Genomic DNA, 19,866 nt, shown 5'->3' on the forward strand with positions numbered 1-19,866 from the left:
TAAGCTATTTACTGCTATAACCCTGTTTTCTCTAGACAGGCCCCTTCATCATATTGAAAACAATACTGGAATGCAACAAAGCGTAATGGTGACGGGGAGAGGATGGTTTTGTTTCCTTATTCATGGTGATCAGCTCTGTAAAGTGATCCAATACTGTGGTATAGTGACAATCAGTAATTATTACATAGGTATGTAATCTGTGGAGTTTCATTCTACAGAAAGTATTGGTATAAGTGGACATGGAGTCCAATTACTTGTGAATAACCTTTTATTATTGCTCATTCTAATGCATCAAATAGGTGTTTATATTCACACTTGTATCTGTAACTTTTGGAGTTGTTTCATTGTGCAGTAAGTTTTGGTTTAAATGGATGCAGAGCATAGTAACAGTTTGAGTTCAATAACATTGGATGTTATTAAATTCTATTTGACATTCTCCCATGTTTATGTAAATAGTGGGAAAATGTGATATGATCAAGACATATGCCAATAAAGGAAATCAAGTAAAAAGAAACTGAATTTATGTAGAATATTTCTACAAACCATCTTACACTTAGGTATTGTCCATGATGCAATGCATCTTGGAAAAAACACAATGGTAGTACGATGTACTCCATGACAATTCTGGTCTTTTATAAATAACCTTTGACTACTCTGGCTGTTGTCTCCATTCATTAACTTTTGAAATCTATCTTAATTGTTCAGTGTATGGTTCAACCTTGCAAAAGAAAATAACTAGCTTATGCTATACATGTAAGCATGGATTTGTTCTTTATTGTACAAGAGTCAACGACAAGGTACAGGGCTAGTACTGGATTCTTGGAGAAAATTTTTGTGTGGTTTGAAAAAAATGCATGCATGTCAAAATACCAGCATCAACACCAACAGCATTGTCACCTAACACTTACTGTAAGAATGAGATCGTGGGCTTCAAAACAATGCCTAACTAAACTACAACATAGTGCGAACACCATCGCAATTGCCTAACTCTACAACATGTGCTCTAATCTCAACTATATCTTCTTTCTTATCGACTAACTTCCATTGATTTGTTAGGTGTTTAGTATTTATTCTCATGCATTGAAGTAGGACAAGATGGCAGAAAATTATCTTTTGTTAATGCCAAAATCTGCATCATTTATTAAACTTGTTTGTGAACAGCAGCACTTCCTACTGCATATAAATTTTGCAATTTGAATACCGCCCTCATTGTCCATAATGGCAAAAACTTTTTTTAATGCTGGTCTAACCCTTGTCAGGAGTTTGCTTTCTGACCACCTTGTGACACAGAGAGAGTTTAAAACAGACACCCTTGGTAAGAACAAGAGATTTGCGGAAAGTCTGTTTTTTGTCAACATTTCTTACCTCAAACTCACTCGGATTAAACATGTTCTTTAGAATGACGACACTTTCATGGCGTAACCTGGCATTTCCCATCATCTTACTTCTTTCAGGTCTCCACTCCAACAACCTGAAAAGACGAACATCGTAATATTAGAGCAAAATCAACATAAAATGTCACCAATGTGTGCAAAGCTGTATTGTAACCATGTAGTGATGACAAAGCTGTGGTATACTGAATACCCCATATTCACCTTGTCAACATAGCCTGTGGTTATATATGGCTATCATCATGGTTGTTGACATTTTGAATGAATATATGGTCAAAAGTGCAACTGTTGACAAATAACAAAATCATAAAACATAATTACATGCTGTATTGAAGATTTCAAGAGTCATACAATGCTATGACTGTCATGTTACAGCAAGATCTTGACAAATTTGCTCAATGGTGTAACAACTGGAAGCTGTCACCTGATATCAGTAAATGTAATTTATCAGTTTTACACTTAAGAAAAGAATCAATTCCTCTCTTGACTACTCCATCAATGGTACTCCTCTTCAACGGGTCTCTGTTGTCAAGGATTTGGGCATTTACCTTACTTCCAACCTTAATTATTCTTTTCACATCAATAACATTGTTTCTAGAGCCTTCAAATCTCTTGGTTTTATTAAGCGTCTCTGCCAGCCATTCAATGACATTTCAGCAATTATTTCTCTGTATTTTGTTTATGTAAGATCTATTCTAGAGTATGGCTCTGTTGTGTGGTCACCCCACCAGCAGGGCCGGTCAGAAAAAATTGAGCGAGTACAAATTAAGTTTGTGAAATAAATTTGTTGCAAACTCAATGTTCAATGCAGTAAATCCAGCTACCCATTTTATTGCAAAATTCTGAACATCCCTAAGTTATACAATAGAAGACTTACCCTTGATATGTGCTTTTATACAAATAATCCATTCACATTATGATCCACCAAATATTTTAAATCAAATCTGTTTTATGCCCTCAGTAGAAATTTACGCAAGAAACCCCAGACTTGTGTTCTGTTAATTGCAGAAAATTCTCGACAGTGCCCAGATGCATGTCTGTTTTTAACGATATCTCTTTCAAATGTAATATAGATATTTTTTCTACGCTGTGTAGTTTTAAAACTATTTTATCCAGTCATTTTAACAGTTCTCTTTTTTGATTTGTGTATGTTTTTCAATTTAATGTAACATGTTACTTTTATGATAGTCTTGTACATTTGTCTTGTGATGGTGTGACTTTTTTGTTTGGCAGATCTGTTAGTGGGTTTGCCCATTGATCTGTGTATCAAATAAATAAAATAAAATAAAAATAAAAAGTATGTAGATTTGCTTTAGCCAGGAAAAAAGTTTGTATGAAAATGACATATCTGCTATATCTAGGATATGTCAGAAGAAATTGAAGCATGTCCAAAATATTACTTAAAGGGATACAGTCGTCGGAACTGAGCTCAAATGTTGTATGGGACCCATACGACCAATGGCAACACTGTATCCAAGGTATGATGGTGAATGATGAAAATTAAAACATGTCTGTCATAATCTACATCGTACAATATAAATGTTGCAGCTATGATGATGAGGTGCATCTAGATGTCATGCACGAAATACATTGTTTGTAAATGAGAAACTCGTACAGGCGAAGTTCCGACGACTATTTCCCTTAATGGTGATCGAGCCACAAAATTTTTTTACCAACAATTTTTCGTTATATTTCTCTAACAGTAAGACTTATATCAGAGAATGAGGATTACAACAAAAAAATCAATATATCACCAGATTAATTTGGCAGCTAGAAGGATTTGAAATACACCAACTTTATCCCATTCGAATGACAGAAATTATTAATCTCCCGTAAGCGTTGCCCAACCCGATATATTTACTTTCAGTTCCTTTCTTGAAATGCTGCACTTGTTTTATTTACATGTGAACCACATTGAATAATAAATGAAAGTTTTAGCTATTTTTCCGCTGAAAATGTGCATAAGAATTTAAATTATCACTTCTCAGGCCTTCCAAAACAACAGTTAAAGCTGTTGCAAACTTAAAAGTAATGACCACGCCTTATCCATACTTTGTAGAATTATTTAGATTTCCAATCCAACAATTTTGTTTATTTTCACATAAATTATTGTTCAGATATTGCACATTATATGCATCAAATAAAAATATGGGGTCACCGGCCTATTTACAATGCTAAATCGCTTAACATCACCCTCTCCACATTTGTGAAATTGGAAATAGCACAATTTGTTGTCCTTTTCAAATTATTTTGTTAGGATTTTTAAATACTTTGTAAATATATCGACATTCAAACATTTAAAACTTACAACTTTAAGATAATATAATGATCATTCAATCATCACTAACAACGTCCGCTTTCATGCTAAAAGCTCTGACAATAAGTTGTATGAAGATAGGTTTCCATCAAAACCACGGTGTAATTTTTACAGTGAGCACGGTCCCGTACAGTGGACGCGTGCGTCGTAGAGTGCGCGTTCTATTGTTTGCAGCTATGATGACGTAGCAAGTGACTCGATCATCCTTAAATGAGGTAGTTTAAGATGACAAATGAATAACAATGGTGGTAGCTTAAGCTGTCTTAGAAGCAGTATCTGAGGTAGTGTGTGGGGTTCCTAAATTGTGTTCTAAATTGTGTAAGGGGTCCATGATGTATCTATAGAAACTTAACTGACCAGAAGATAGAACATCTAATAATGAATTATTCATGGCATTCTCAGAAACTCTATTATGATGATACATAGTGACCACACCTAATAATTTGATGACATCCTGAATTGACCATTCCTGAATTGACAAAGTTTGATGTATGAACTGTTACTCACTTCTCTTGTACATTTCTCTGTTTTTTCTTCTTTTTCTTCTTCTTCAACGACGGGTCATAGTTGCCTTTGGGTTGAAATTTAGCAAGCTGCACACTGATTGTGTGTCCTCTAACATCAGAACCGTCTAAAATCTGCATGGCTAGGTCTACTGACTCTCTCTTGTGAAGGGAATGAAAAAAAGTATGTGTATGAATGATTCCTCAAAAAATGAAACAGCAATTGCTACATTCACAATTCTGAGACATTTGACTGAGTTTCATGTTAGTTGTTTCAACTCCTAACCCTTCGAGTGCTGCAATTTTTCCCACCAAAATTTTAGTGCAACATTTTACCATTTTTGAATTTTTCTATAATTTTTTGATAATTTTGGACCAAATGGACATCACATCTCATAGGCTGCAGTTTATCAAAATTTTGGCAAACATCTAAAAAATGTGACAGGAGTATACTTTATAAAAGCAACAAAAATTGACTTTGGCACTCAAAGGGTTAAGACTGGATTTAATGAAGTTCAATTTTGTCTTATGAGTTAGGATAGGGTTTAAAGAAATTCAATTTTTCTCATGGGTTCTCCCATCTCATAAATCATTACTGTATTGCAGCAAAATCATGTTGACTTCTACATGCACAGAGGATACTGATATGGAGAGAGAGTATAGAAACAGTTTTACTGGTCTTGATAATACAGGTATGTTCTGTGTTAGACTGACCGAAAGACCCTTAAGAAAGGGTCTATGATTTGACCTAAAAATGTTTACCTTTAGATAGCAGCATCTTCCATCACCTTTCCTGTTACCAAGGTGATCCGTATAGAGTTTGATCTTTGGTTCCCCAGTCTGCTCATCCAGCATAATAATTCCACACTTGGACATCATTTCCTGGAATTCTTCCGGCATTATGTCTTCCGGCAGACCTGACACGTAGACGTTCTTGTTTTTGCTGTCTTCCATTTCAAACCATCCTGTATTTCAAAGAACAAAGTTTTCCAGTTTTTGTTTTTAGCACTCAAAACACACGAACATAAAGTCAACTCTACAGTGTTCCATTATACCATAGGATGCTGGATTGTTGGGTTCCTAGCAATCTGTAAAGTCATGCCCCCCTCCCCACCCACCCAATCATTGTCTGAAAACGTGCCTGGGTAATGACAAACCACTATGGAACTCACAACGTACAGCACCTAGCAACCAGTGAAAACACAGTCAAAACCACTTGGCTAAATCCTGACCCTTCAAAAGAAGTGATTCAATAAACGAAAGAGAAGTAATATGACTTCTGGTTTAAAGTTTCTAAAGAAAATCAAGTTCTTTTTCCCTTCACACTAAATTATCTTCAAAACTTCAAATTTGTTCAAAATTGATGATGTGAATACATGTTGCCAGAATTGGAAAGTCAAACCCGTGCACAGAGAAACACACAAATAATTTGAAAACATAGAAACATTGTCATGATTTGTTACAATTTTATAATTCTTTACTTTGTTCATGTACCAACAAACTGATGCAGCACAAATATTACCTCTGCAATCATACCACATATTTTAATTTTTTTATAATTTTCAGACAGCCTATGCTTACCTTACACATACATATTGTATTTTATATAAAGTACAGTCAAGGCAATATTTGTAAAATATGAAGGACTCTGTGCAAATGAAATACTAAATATTAACCTCTGTGTCTTCCAATGGTCAGGTTTGTCAATCACATCATAAAGAACACATCAAATAATTCAAAATATGTTACATGAGACAGGTTATCTTTAACCCTTATCCTGACAGGCATATCCGGTGCCCATCTGCCAAGTTAGTAAAAAGCACTATTGAGTCAAATCTTTAAGTATTTTTACATACTGGCACGGCATCATTTAGTATGTAAACATCATGTTTACAATGTATGCTTCACTAGTTTTAACCAACTTGAACTGATGGCAAAAGATGAAGCTAGCATAGTGGGGACATTTGTATTTGTAATTCCTTCTGAGTATGTTCCCTGATAATTTCGTTAACCATGGCCACAGTCATGATCATGACTATTTGCAAAACCACAGCCAAAATCATGGCCATGACCATGGTCAAAACAATTGTCATGACAATGGACAGAACCATGATCACAACTACTAACCCTTGCTCACCTTCATCTGCTTTTCTTTTTTGACCTTTGTTTGTCTGTTGCTGTTGGTTACTATCACTGACTTTGCCTGCTGCACTACTGTTTGCAGTGGCCTGTGTTGAGCTGGACAGTGAGGGCGCTGTGGGCTGTGTTGAGGTAGACTGTTGTGATTCTGATGGTGTCTCTGATGTATTGTCAACGTGTGTCCCATAATTGGCTTGGTAATTTGCTATGAAATCTTCATCAATCTGACAATAAAAGTCCAACAACATATTTCAAATAAAATTTTAAGTCATTTAGAAGGGAAAACATGATGAACAGTAAACTTACTCACAATGAAATAATGTCAGAGAACTTTGATGATATGAATTACAGCACCAGCTAAAAGATTTGTACCCGATTTATACACAACTTGAAACAGCCTTTCTGGCATTTATAGAGATTAGTGGAAACAAACTGTTAGATACAAACCAATAGGTTTTCTCAATGGAACCTGCACTGATATACTTTATCTGTAACTCTAATCACTCCACATACCAGTTAGTGATGTGAAATGCTATCTGTGCTTGTAAATCATCATGCATGGGGGGGGGGGGGGGGGGTTATGAGAACTTCCATGAGCACCATTCTGTTCTTCTTTAACTTTTTGCTTACCTTTGGGAACCATGCTTGTTTTGCTGAGTCCCATTCATACACAGTTCCATCGTTGGGATCAGTGTAAGTGTATGGATCATCAGCACCTTCTGCTTGTAACTTCTGTCTTTCTTCAGCTATCTTCTGCAATTGCAGCTGTTCTTCAAACTCATCCATCGTTATGTTCTTCGGTGATATGTGAGATGATCCTCAAAATCTTCCAATCCTTTGGTTCAGATTCTTTTTCAAGTCGAAAACAAAAAATCAATTATTGCGCAATTGCAGATTAGCTGTATTCTCTAAAAGGATGAAAAAACTGAGGGACGACCAACAATAATAAAAATATATTCTTTTGCTGTAGAAGTATCAACTTTTTAAAAGTTATTAGCATATGAAAAGACTGATTACTGAAAAAGTACAGGGGTGGCCCACCCCTCTAAATTCCTTTACAGAGAATGCTTGCGTAGAATAATAGCGTCCGTGGTCAAAGTCAAGACTGCCAAATCAACTTTAAGAAACAGACAGAGCAACATTTGTGGTGATGCAAAGTCAGGTACATCTAATATACAAAGTGATAATGAAATTTATACTTGAATGAACTATATGTATTTCTGAGGGTGTTAATGAAAGTGTTCAAATTCAGGAGTTGACAAATTATGATTCATATGCAGCTAGAGAATGGCAAAAGTTTGACTTTCCCAAAGTCTGTGGGCTTATCAATATTTATATCATAAAAGAGAGAAAATTGAAGGAACATAACAAACTTTAGAAGACTGTCATGTTACTCATGGGGTATATCGCAAAATTGAATCATGAACTTCAGTATAATGTTGGGCAGACGATGGGGTGATTGCGAAACCAACAGCTACAGTACATGTGGCTAACAACCATGTCATGTACATGTATGTCAGAGCAAAGTCACAGAAAATTGTCAAGCAACAAGTGTGCTGGTGTAGGGAAAATCTAAAAAAGGCTGTATCTCCATTCTATGTATTCTCCAAAATTTTTGATTGGTAGAAAATATGGTAGTTGGCAAAAAACCAGTGTGCAGCTAGACAGTTTGGCCTATGTCAAGACAAACAAAACCAATGTAGTACATGTATCTACTGTATTTTGAGGACACTATAAGCCAAGTATTTTATGGCATGTTGATGATCTGCATAGACGACAACAGCTATTATTGAAAATTTATGTTAAAAAATTTCAATTAAATATTTCAATTAAAGACCAATATTTCATACTCAACCTACTGGTCTAGGTAATATACAATACACTGCTTGCAATGGACGATAAACAGTAGGATTCTCTCTAATATTGTTTGTGGTTGTATTCATCTCTGCATGGCAAAAAATTTAGGGTTACCAGTCTTTTTGGAAAACATAGCAATTTGTTGAATTTGGCCTTAAATGGTAAAATGTTGATAGACGATAGATGATGTTTGGTTCTGAATCTGCACAGAAAACATAAATTGAAATTCAGAAAGTTATCTGAAGTGTATCATAGCCAAGCATAGTCTTCCCATTGTTTCATGTCTGCATGGCACTTTTATTGTTAAGTACATGTTACAAGGGAGCCATTATAAAATATCTAAATCCAGTAAAACCTGTCTAAACAGAACCTTCAAGGGACTGAGAAAATTGTTCAGTTTGTAGAGGTGTCTGGTTTATAGAGGTCCTTTTAATATAGAGTTCTATATGAATAGGACTGGAAAAAGGGTTCAGTTTAGACAGGTTTCCAGTCTAGACAGGGTTCCGTTTAGACAGGTTTAACTGTATCTGATATATTTTCTGTATTACCAGTAAATCTTCAGAAACTTATAAGTTATTGTGAGAGTGGTTTCAGAGATGTTTTGCCAATAAAGGAGGGAAAAAATGAAGGAAGGAAAAATTATGGCAGTTTAAATAAGATTGATCCTATGAACCTACTGGTACATGTACATATCAAATTTGAAAGCTACCGTATCACAGTATGAGACAAGTGATTTTCTAAAAAAGAATAAATTTGAAATGGTATAAAATTCTCTGAAATTCAGACTTAATGTTTTACACTACAAGAATTCCAAAATTCTCTGAAATTCAGACTTAATGTTTTACACTACAAGAATTCCAACATATCTGCACGCCATTCTGAGGAATACTTGTGTCAAATACATTGTACCATGAAGCAAGATGACTAATTCTGAATACTCAAACCTTGCCGGACAACAGACGAACTACAGATGCCAAGCCACTGGTCAGTCAAACATTTGATAAGCTCTGTGCAATTGATGGTGGAGATATCAACAATGATGAAATGCCAATTTACGTTGAAGCCTTGCCTAGTGTTGCAGCCAGGATTTTAACCTGGGGACAATGTGTCCCTCTACCATTAATTTTTGGGGACATTTTGCACATTTCCGGGACAAGTGTCAGTTGTCAATCAAGTTTTGTGTCATTTTTGTAAAAAATTAGTCTCACATAACAAAATTCAAGCAGGACCGCATCACCATGCTTGAATTTCAGTAATCAAAGCAGTATACATGTACCATATCTGCTGCCTATCAGAGCTCAGTCGGACAAGCAAGTTGTAACAAAAGTGCAGTGTTTTAATTATTTCTAATCAAAGCTCCGAAAGTACATAAACATAAGCCTCACAATAATAAGCAAAACAAGTCATCGTTGATGACACAGTCCCCACTTACTAATAATGGGTACTTTGATTACATGTCCTCAGAGAGGATAGAGTCCTCTCTTCATTAATTAGGTCTGTGATAAAAATACTTTGATACAGATGGCGCTCAATGGCCTAGAATTGGTTCCATGGTGATGAAAACATAAAACAATGTAGGCCACCATCCTAAAGTTCATAAAATGAGTCAACTAGGAATTAATCAACAGGATGTTGCAAAACATTTTTGCATATAATTCTAACACTTAACAGATTATCACTGGTACCATATTTCATAAAGTTTGATGCAGTATTTACAACACTATGAGATCAAGATCTGTATCAAGTTTCATCACATTTGACGTTGTATTAATTTGTGGCTATATCACCCTAATTAGGAAAGTTCATTACTTATGCAATTACAAATTAATTAAACTGACACTGATAAATGTCTTTTTCAATGTTAAAGCAATGTGAGCTTAACATCGGTTAACATCTGTATAAAGTTTCATGAATTTGATGCAGTACATATTTCTTGACATATCAGCCTACTTACGAAACTTCAATAATTGACATGTTACTGCTACATGACGTGAAACAAATTGACGAGCATATGTATGAAATAGGTCAATGTCAACTTTGAATGATACTGGTGGAAAAGTCTGCACGATGACCGGGCTTTTCCGGTCCATTGCATGACGGGTAATCTAGGCAAGAATACCGTCTTTCAGTGGCGTCATTGAAAGTAAACAAAAGCAAGCAATATCGCCAAAATAAAGACGTGGTTTTCTCATAAACTGAGATATATTTTCACTGTTTTTGAGATGGTAAGTGTCGGCTATAGGTCTGAAGAATATTGTCGACAAATATTTGGCAATATACATATTTTAAAATATAATTTCATCACTTTTCAATCGGATAGCTAAAATGACTTGATTTTGAACGAACTTAACTTTCAAAATTTGTAATTTTTGGTCTAAAGACACAATCGCCAAACTATGCCGATTAAACGCACCCCATTGTCAATGTAAACGTAAAATAAAGTCATCTGGTTCACTAGAGCACGCGATCGTCGGCAGAAATGGAGCGAATTCACGTGTGTGAATATACGGCAAAATATGAAAATTTTGTCAATTTTGTGGCATAATCCTGCTGTTGAGGACGACGCTGCTTGAAAAAGGCTACAAGTGTCACTTTTAGCATAGCTTCCACAATACAGTAAACAGGTGCTAAAGTCCCTCCCGCTCGGCTGGTGACCTCACTGCACGAAGAAATGGAGGGTACATTTTCTATGGGGTTGACAGGACCTCTCTTTGAAACTTTGTAATTTTTGGTCTAAAAATCATGTAGACAATCTAGTATGAAAAATAAGGCCTTTAGGTATTACTAATTGTTTAAAAATGATTAATCGTTTCTGTGGTTCATTAAAATGTGTTCTCAGCACAATTAACTTTTGAGCGAAACAATGAAAAACCCTAAATTTTCAAGCCGATTATGTTCCACCTAAGTACCGTCAGACTAATGCAAACCTCTCCAATCGGCAATGGTTTACTCCTGGCAACATACAGCTTCATATTACTCATCGGGGGCTTGCCCCCTCGTCGGTAATTGCTCTGATTGACACGATTTCGAGTAACTTGCAGTGAAAACCATTGATGTGACACATGTCAAATCCAAGTTGTAAGGGCGCAAAGCGCCCCGGGGACCGGATAGCCAATCCCTGCCCTTACGAAATTTTTTTTTTGTGGCATAGTCCCACTGTCTTGCGGCTTATAAGCTACACACAAAAAAGGCTGCCAGAACTTTTTTTCATTATGTGCCGATATGTGCCACTAGAGGCACTTAACAGGCACACAAAGACAATCAGTCAAATCTTTTGTGGCAGATATGCTAAAATATTTAAATAAACACAGTTTGAGCAAGATATTGCCTCACTATAAGCCACAACATTGAGTTGACACTCCACTTGATCACGCATTCTTAGATGAGATATCCATTGACAGTGACACTACAGCTGGCACAGCAGGAAACCTTTGATTTTCAACAAATTGTGTGAAAAACTACCATTTGACTTTGATCGGTGCAATAAATCAATCACTGACTTTTTATGTACGTTTTGCAAATGATTGGTTCTCACTGACAGCGTAACTGTTTCTACAGAAAAAAAGGCTTTGCAAAATATTAACTCTGGCGAACCATATATCGACGTTAGCCCTGCGTACGATGCTGTGTGTTCCGCTACAGCTAATTGTGGTGAGCGGGGCGATTAGCTGTAGCGGAACACACAGCATCGTACGCAGGGCTAATATCGACGTATGATGAACTTATTTCACGTGCATATCTCCCTTGAAAAGACTAGTCTTTCAAAGAACTGCAACTCAAAAATAACGTATATCTTGTTCTTTTGTGTTTTCTTACGCCCTTTCCACACGCGGGTTTTAAATGAACTGCAAGTACGGAGTAGGTCTTGAAAGCGTACGTACGGCATGGAGGTACGTACGGTAAAGCTTTCCCAGCGTATGATGTACGCATAGTTTCAACATTGATCACGCTGGGCTTCAAACATGTCAAAATACGGACGTGCGCGATGAAAGTCATCGTCGGGCAAAGTTTGTAAGTCACGAGACTGCTATGTCGGAGCCGTTTTTGTAGAGTTTTGTGTTGATCTAGAAAGGTTATTCCCATGTATTTGTGTCGTTTTGGTTTTCAAACGCAAGCTCGCAGCTGAGCTCGAGCTCGATCAGGCTGCTTGCTGAAGCAGGAAGACAATGCGTGGGTCAGAACAGACTTTGAACCCGGAACTCTAGAATCACGCCTGATGATGTCATAGATCATGTGAAGACTTCTTTATGATTGGTCAGATTGTTGTAGATCATGTGAAGATTTATTTATGATTGGTCAGATTGCCAAAGGTCATGGGTCAAATCCTGAGCGGCAAATTAAATCTGATATGCACTGGTAGGCCGTTAGGACGTTTGAGCGAGGAGTATATCGTCGCCGTTTTTTCGCTCTGATTTTTGTACAGTTTAGGGACTCGTAAAATTACCGTAGGACATTATCATTCAGGGTACGTAAAGGTTAGCTATGAATTTAAAACCAACAAACAGCGTTTGCGATGCGTTGATGGCCCTTGGATGACCGATTCTGAGACCGCGATATCGTCCCGAAGAACAACGGTCACGGACACACCCATAGTTTGATCGAAGAGCTACAGATCGTTTAAAAATTCGGTAAGTAATTTTCAATACCACGAGTTGTCTCTATATTTTCGCAGTTTTCCTCTGGTCTTTGATTTCTTGGCGAACCCTGTTCAAGTATGCCAAATGAACGTACGGTATTGGCAAAAATAATATACCGGTAGTTAATCATGGAGGTTGGTAGCCCTGCGTACGATGCTGTGTGTTCCGCTACAGTTAATCGCCCCGCTCACCACAGCCCTGCAAAGACCCGTAGCGAAGGTAGGGTCGGTGACTTCAAATCCATTTTGGGACTTGACGTAAAAAGCCAAATTACTGCCGAAATTCAGCGTTCTTGGGCCCAAGTCGTATCCCTGCCTATCTCAGCTACTCGATCGCTTCCAAAAATGCCAATCTTTTATTCACTTCTCGTAAATAACCGTCGATGTCGGCAACTCTCGCTAGCCCTGCGTACGATGCTGTGTGTTAGCTGTAGCGGCCAACACACAGCATCGTCCGCATTTTTAGATTACGCTTTTGAAAATTACGAATGCAAGAACGACGAAAATACAACTTAGTGGGCTAACTGCTAGTGTAACAATGAATACCAATAGGCATATCCACGACTCAGAGTACAAGCTGCAAAAACAGCAATGTATGCAACATTGATAAAATTTGTCCGCATTTCAAGCTGCTTGTCCGATATCGCGCGCGTACAGCTATATTTAGTAACAAACCTGTAACCGTGCACTGCGCTATTATAAAGGGATACTTTTTGTTTTAAAACAATTTATGAGACAGTTTTCCATTTACATTTCTTCTGTTTGAGATGTGCTGAAACCCAATCACCGCTGGTCAATAGTTGTAGTTTGGAGTGGTGTGTCACAAGTAAATAGTGAAAATGAGGCTGAAAAGCAATGATTTGGTAATCACAATAACATAATGTATAGATATGTCATGAGTTTGTATCATTAGGTAAATTATTTAATATTAATTATTATAATTTCTTTCAAGCACATGAATGCTCTTTTCCGTGAATTTTTGTATTAATATATAATAAGGGTAGTCGACAAAATACAAGCAATTTCACTTTGCACATGTAATAATATCCTTGTCTGTTATTTATCATTTTTATTCTCAGTGTATGGGCAAAGGCCATGAAGCTGAACAGACCAATGGATCAACAGGAACATTCAATCTGAAGTTTCAGAACAAGATCGTAAACATTAGGATGGCATCGAAAACAACTTTGGATAATGTGAAAAATCAAATGCAGACTTTTAGACGTGTTCTGTTATGTTTTTCACATGAACCTCATTAGATTATTGAATTTTGATTTTATTTTAATTTCTTAGTGGTCCAGCCTAGTGTACCAACATCATTGTTTTACATATCAAAATAAACAATGGGGTATTATCGTGAAGATATGTGGTAAGTGGTTTTTTTTGTTTGCATCTGTGAGTAGGCGGTTTAAAAGGCAGTAGCTGTAACTTAATTTTTATGCAGTATTTTTATACTGTTATGTGTCTTGATTTTTGCCTATTTTGCCAAGTGAGTAAAGTGAAAAGTTACCTCAACACACAAAAGTTAAAAGAACAACATCATAAGTTACAGCTACTGTCCCTTAAAACAAATGAAGATGTGAAGTGTATGGTAATCTCCTGGCTAGTATAAAACTGGTAGGTACAAATGCAGGTATGGTTGGGGAGGGGGGGGTAGCACAGGAAGCATGCATAGCAGCATTTTACCATGAAACCTTTTACCCCACCATTTTTTGTGGCATATTGTCTGCAATCACAGCGGCCTCTATGCCGCTAAAAGCCCCGTCCCATTTTTTGCGGCATATCGTCTGCAATCACAGCGGCCTGTATGCCGCAAAACTGTGCCAGAACAGATCTTTGCATGATAAAATATGAATAACCTGCTTATAAGCCACAAACAGTTGCAGCTTGGTATCCACAACTATTGTGGGTTAGCATGCACAACTATGTGCCAGAAGCCATATTTTTCGTAAGGTTACACTTTCTTGAATGCAGCTTAGCTGATTATTATTGCCCTCAACGTATGACTCATCAGCTATGCCTTAATAAGGTAAATTGGCGTAGATAATCAAAAAACCCAGGCTAACGACGTGGCGGGGAAAATCGCATATGTTGTAAACAAATGCTCATGAATAGTAGATCACATGACATCTCAAAGCTGCGCCTATTGGTTGAGAGGCTAGACATAATGAGGTCATGCATAATGAGCTGTCGTGTATTACTCGCTTGTGCATGCTCATTCCACCGGCGAGCCACTCGAAATACACGAAACTTCTGAAACTTGCACAATACGGAATAACTCGTCAGCGTATGAGTACATTTTCTGTAGTAGAGGTTGCTAATTACAACTGCATTCAGAGGAAACTTTTGGTAGCCCGTATTTGTTGAAAAAATCCTGACAACTAAAATTTCTGTCGATCTCACAACTGGTCTACGTCTGCGATCGCAGGCAGTGTTGCAAGTGTTCGATCAAAGGGTCATACTGCTGCCCGTCACTGCCCGACAGGCAATTTACCTTCCAATGTGTGTAATTAGTCGATATCTCTGTACCACAGCCCATTACTCTCTGTAAAACCAAACAAAATAATAGTCCTAGCGTCGATTTTCCAGCGAGTGTCAACGATCATCTGTGGTATGCCCATGCAACGATGATCGTATCCGGTATCCACACACTGCCCGTCAGGAAATTATATTGATGACAGCTTTGAGACAGGATTCAGTCATTGTGAGTAAAAACAGACGCATCATGTATAGTTTGTAGCTTTCTATAAATGTGGCAGTACTCTTTGGGGCTGGTACACATCAGCAGGGGCTAAACAGCAGCTCTTTGGTGTTTAGACATCGAATCTTGACAATACGGCATGCAGTCGACGGGTAGTTGGACCGGTCGGGAAGTTTTGTGATCGCTATATTTAGACCTTTCAATCTAGTTTCGTTCCAGCAAAGCCATTTTGTACCTATCTTCATTTCTACTCTAGAAAGATAATTAGCTTTAAATTTGATCCGTAACTTTAAGAACCGTGTGAGTTTCTTGTTCTAATGTTTTGATGTTATAGCATTCGACAGCGGTCAACTCTCGTCGAAGTGTCAACCATTTATGCGCAGGGTGGGAAATTTAACTGTCATAGAACACGTGCATACTGAGGTTCTCAACGTCTTCAAATCATCAAGAAATAGTTATTTAATTAAATAAATTACAGATAATATCAAATTATTGTAAATATCTTCATGTGATAACAATATCAATTGTTATTTATACCTTAGTGATTGAACCCACCCATGAAAGAAAATGGTTTCTGACATGATGTCACACATGCCAATCACCCTACAATACCCAATCAAATCAATGGTACCGGCCACACCTCAAAAGCCGGGTTATCGTGCAGACTGAAATATGTCTGAGTTATGGCTCTGTACATGAAAACATCGTAATAAAATGGCTGCCTAGCAACCATATTGGATCGTATCACATAAAAAATCGACGTACATATGTATGACATAGGTCAATGTCCTTGTACCAATTTGAATAAAATCAGTTGAGATATGCCTAAGTTATGCCTCTGTATATGAAAAAATCGTAACAAAATGACCACACAGCAGCCATATTGGATCGTATCACAAAACAAATTGACGTGCATATCTATGACATTGGTCAATGTCCTTGTACCAACTTTGAATAAAATCGGTTGAGATATGCCTGAGTTATGCCTCTGTATATGAAAAAATTGTAATAAAATGGCCGCCTAGCGGCCATATTGGATTGTATCACAAAACAAATCGACGTGCATATCTATGAAATTGGTCAATGTCCTTGTAACAATGTTGAATAAAATCGGTTGAAACATGTCTGAGTTGTGGCTCTGTACATGAAAAAATCATAATAAAATGGCCGCCTGGCGGCCATATTGGATCGTATCACAAAAAAAATTGACGTGCATATCTATGACATTGGTCAATGTCCTTGTACCAACTTTGAATAAAATCAGTTGAAACATGTCTGAGTTATGGCTCTGTACATGAAAAAATCGTAATAAAATGGCCGCCTGGCGGCCATATTGGATCGTATCACAAAGAAAATTGACGTGCATATCTATGACATTGGTCAATGTCCTTGTACCAACTTTGAATAAAATTGGTTGAAACATTCTGAGTTATGGCTCTGTACATGAAAAATCGTAATAAAATGGCCGCCTGGCGGCCATATTGGATCGTATCCAAAACCAAATCGACGTGCATCTGTATGACATATGAAGTAATCCTTGTACCAAGTTTGAATGAAATCGCTTCTTGCATCTCTGAGATATCTGTGTGAACGGACGGACGGACGCACACACGCACGCACGCACGCACGGACGCACGCACGGACATGACCAAACCTATAAGTCCCCCCGGACGGTGTCCATGGGGACTACAAAGGTAATCGTCAGTATCATATATTACATGCAGACTACACCCAACACAGTCGATGCAGGAGTGTGCCCAAGGTGACCCACAGAACGTGAGAATGTGGGACACCAGGTTCCGTTTTTGGGACATTGTCGCAAGGGCGCGTCCTGGCTGCAACACTGCTTACGCTATTGGCAGGGTCATATCTAGACTACATTGCTCGCTTTTTGTGCAGATACTACAGGCACTCTCCCACTGTACAATCTCTTATGTCCCTAACTGCCATGTGCTACACTGTACTCCATGCAGTAAAATTTAAATTGTGCATGATTTGGCATAAATAGATCATATGTGCCTATGGGGCCTTCTAGTCACTTCAACTCTCAACCACTTTGAGCCCAGTCACCTTTGATCACCTCGACCCTTCCATCCAGGTCACTTCGACCCCTCACACCTATCCTTTAGTATTAATGAGACAAAGTGGTATCATTATCTCGTGAGCATGTCAGCAGGTTTGTTTGATAATCAGTGCTTTGCAGGGCTTTCAAGGATGTGAGTAATGCCAGAAACACATCACACTGCACCATTGTGCTTTACCCGGGGCCACAGAGGTGCATTGTGTACACAACCAATCATTGCCATGTACACGTAGGCCCTATGCCTTGGTAAATGCATTTTGTGCATCAAACCAGCTGAATGTTGTTCTTGTTGATTGGATCCAGGTCAGTTGGACCCTGTATTATAATACGCTTAGCTGGAATCCGGCAATCTGATTGGCTAGAGCCGGGGTTTATCAACAAGAAGACCTGAGAGCCGGGGTATTATATTTTCAACAAGAAGACCTGCGCGCTGCGTACATTTTTTGAGCTTGCAAAAATTTTGAACTCGTGCTTGAGAGCTCAATGTGCCAGAATGTAGAACAACTCTTACCACTTGAGATTAATTTTGATTGTTAAATTTTTTAGTCTGGTTCAGCTCGATGAACCCACAAATGATGAATTTGTATAAGCAGCAACGGCGATGTAACAACAACATAAATTTTAAAGTTCTTTGAGAGTGTTTTTTCAAGTAAAATTCTTCAAGTTCAATGTGTAATCCCGATATCAATGTATTGCGTTACTGTATTATGGAATCAACTGTACATGCGCGTTCTGAAAGGTTCGGCTCCTGAACCCTTGTTCAAACTTCAGTCCTATTCCTAAATGATGACATTGTCCACCTGTATATACATATAGCATATTATAATGAGGTTATAAACAATGCGCACGGGCATTTAGTTGCAGATATAAGATCTCTGGGGTGAAAATTAGCATATTTGGATGAAATAATCACCTTGCTTCGCTCGGTGATTACATGTATTTTCCTCAAAATTTATGCTAATTTTCATCCCAGAGGTCTTATATCCATAACCAAATACCCTCGCTTGCCATTTACCGGTATAACCTCTAAATCAATGTGATTGGCTATAACCAATTTCACTCATCAGTGCTATACCAGCAAATACACGTTAAGAAAATATGAAGCATCAAATCATGGGGTCCAGCTCCTGAAATGGACAGGGGGTTGACGAGGCCTGCTGGGAGAAACAGTGCACCTACATCCTCCATCATTTCCCACATTAGATTTCGCTCATACATGTATGCATTGGAGTTTGGAAGGCCATCATAGGTAGGACTTTTTGAAGCACCTAATCGGTCCTGACTAGCAGTGACACACAACGTGCTGAGCCTCCTGTGAACCGGTACAACCTTCGAACACCGGTGATGAATGTATTGCTGTGATCTGTAACGCTACCCTCGGGCCTCGGTCTTGTGAGTGGTAAAGATCAAAGATATGGATCGTACTAAATGCAAATATCAGTAAATTCGATCATAGAGGAGGAAGCGGTCTCTACCTCCATGACCTGAGGGTGTCAAACTTTAACATGGCTGCAGTGCTGAAGCTCGAGGTTTTGCCTGAGTATGCTTGCCGTCCGACAAACATACCTGGGCAAAACCTCTCTGAGTACAAGCACTGCAGTCACAGGCATTCGACTCCGTGCAAGCAAACAGTCACTGATGCAACCAGTAAGAATAATCAATGACTGTTTACTTGGCATTGAGTCGAATTCCTGTGACTGCAGTTATCGCTCACTTTGTGAGATGTCCTTTCCTCTTAATCGTATCACTGTGCGGGTGAGTAAGATTCGATGATCAAATATATATATGCGGCTTTTACCTTAAACGAATACTTAAATGCGGTACGATGTCTTTAGGCTTCCTCGAGATCAAGCTACGTATCTGCAACGTGCAGCATGCATGCTTGCAAGGTACACCTTCGAGATTCACAAAATGGCGGAATATGACGTCACATTGTTGTTGTCAAATGAACTCTGGGTAGGTCTAAGGTCAGAGGTAATTGTGGGTCAGAATCGGTAAAGATGTTGAGTTAATCAGTGGCGATAGGCCTCAATATTATGTGTTGCTTACTTTGAGCTGATATCTTGCAGTGTCTATTTTTCATTAATTTTTTTGTCATTTTCTGTAGTTTTGTTTTAAAACAATCATTCTCTGCAGCCACTTGAAAATTGTTTAAAAGTAGACAGGGATATTCTCTGTCAGTCTTGGTTAAATCATGGCAAAATTAGTCATTTTGGTCAAAATAAAAAATCGCAGAATT

At 37.9% G+C, this 19,866-nt stretch overlaps 1 protein-coding gene and 1 long non-coding RNA gene across 2 annotated transcripts in view; one reads left to right on the forward strand and one right to left on the reverse strand.

The window, feature by feature from the left end:
• The window catches only part of LOC139142643 (17S U2 SnRNP complex component HTATSF1-like), a 60,156-nt gene extending 40,598 nt beyond the window's left edge, over window positions 1-19,558 (reverse strand). Inside the window, exons 1-6 of the mRNA XM_070712688.1 lie at window positions 19,426-19,558; window positions 6,981-7,199; window positions 6,349-6,574; window positions 4,974-5,176; window positions 4,216-4,373; window positions 1,366-1,471 (exon numbers count right to left, since the gene is read on the reverse strand). Of these exons, the coding sequence (XP_070568789.1) occupies window positions 1,366-1,471; window positions 4,216-4,373; window positions 4,974-5,176; window positions 6,349-6,574; window positions 6,981-7,136 (849 nt within the window). The 5' untranslated portion in view covers window positions 7,137-7,199; window positions 19,426-19,558. The remainder of the gene's footprint in view (window positions 1-1,365; window positions 1,472-4,215; window positions 4,374-4,973; window positions 5,177-6,348; window positions 6,575-6,980; window positions 7,200-19,425) is intronic.
• On the forward strand, window positions 12,647-14,204 carry LOC139142639 (uncharacterized). Its single transcript, XR_011554434.1, has 2 exons — window positions 12,647-12,835; window positions 13,923-14,204. It is a non-coding gene; the product is annotated as an uncharacterized lncRNA (long non-coding RNA).
• Window positions 19,559-19,866: the final 308 nt, after the last annotated feature.

The sequence above is a fragment of the Ptychodera flava genome, chromosome 10, assembly GCF_041260155.1.
Source record: "Ptychodera flava strain L36383 chromosome 10, AS_Pfla_20210202, whole genome shotgun sequence".
Taxonomy (NCBI): domain Eukaryota; kingdom Metazoa; phylum Hemichordata; class Enteropneusta; family Ptychoderidae; genus Ptychodera; species Ptychodera flava.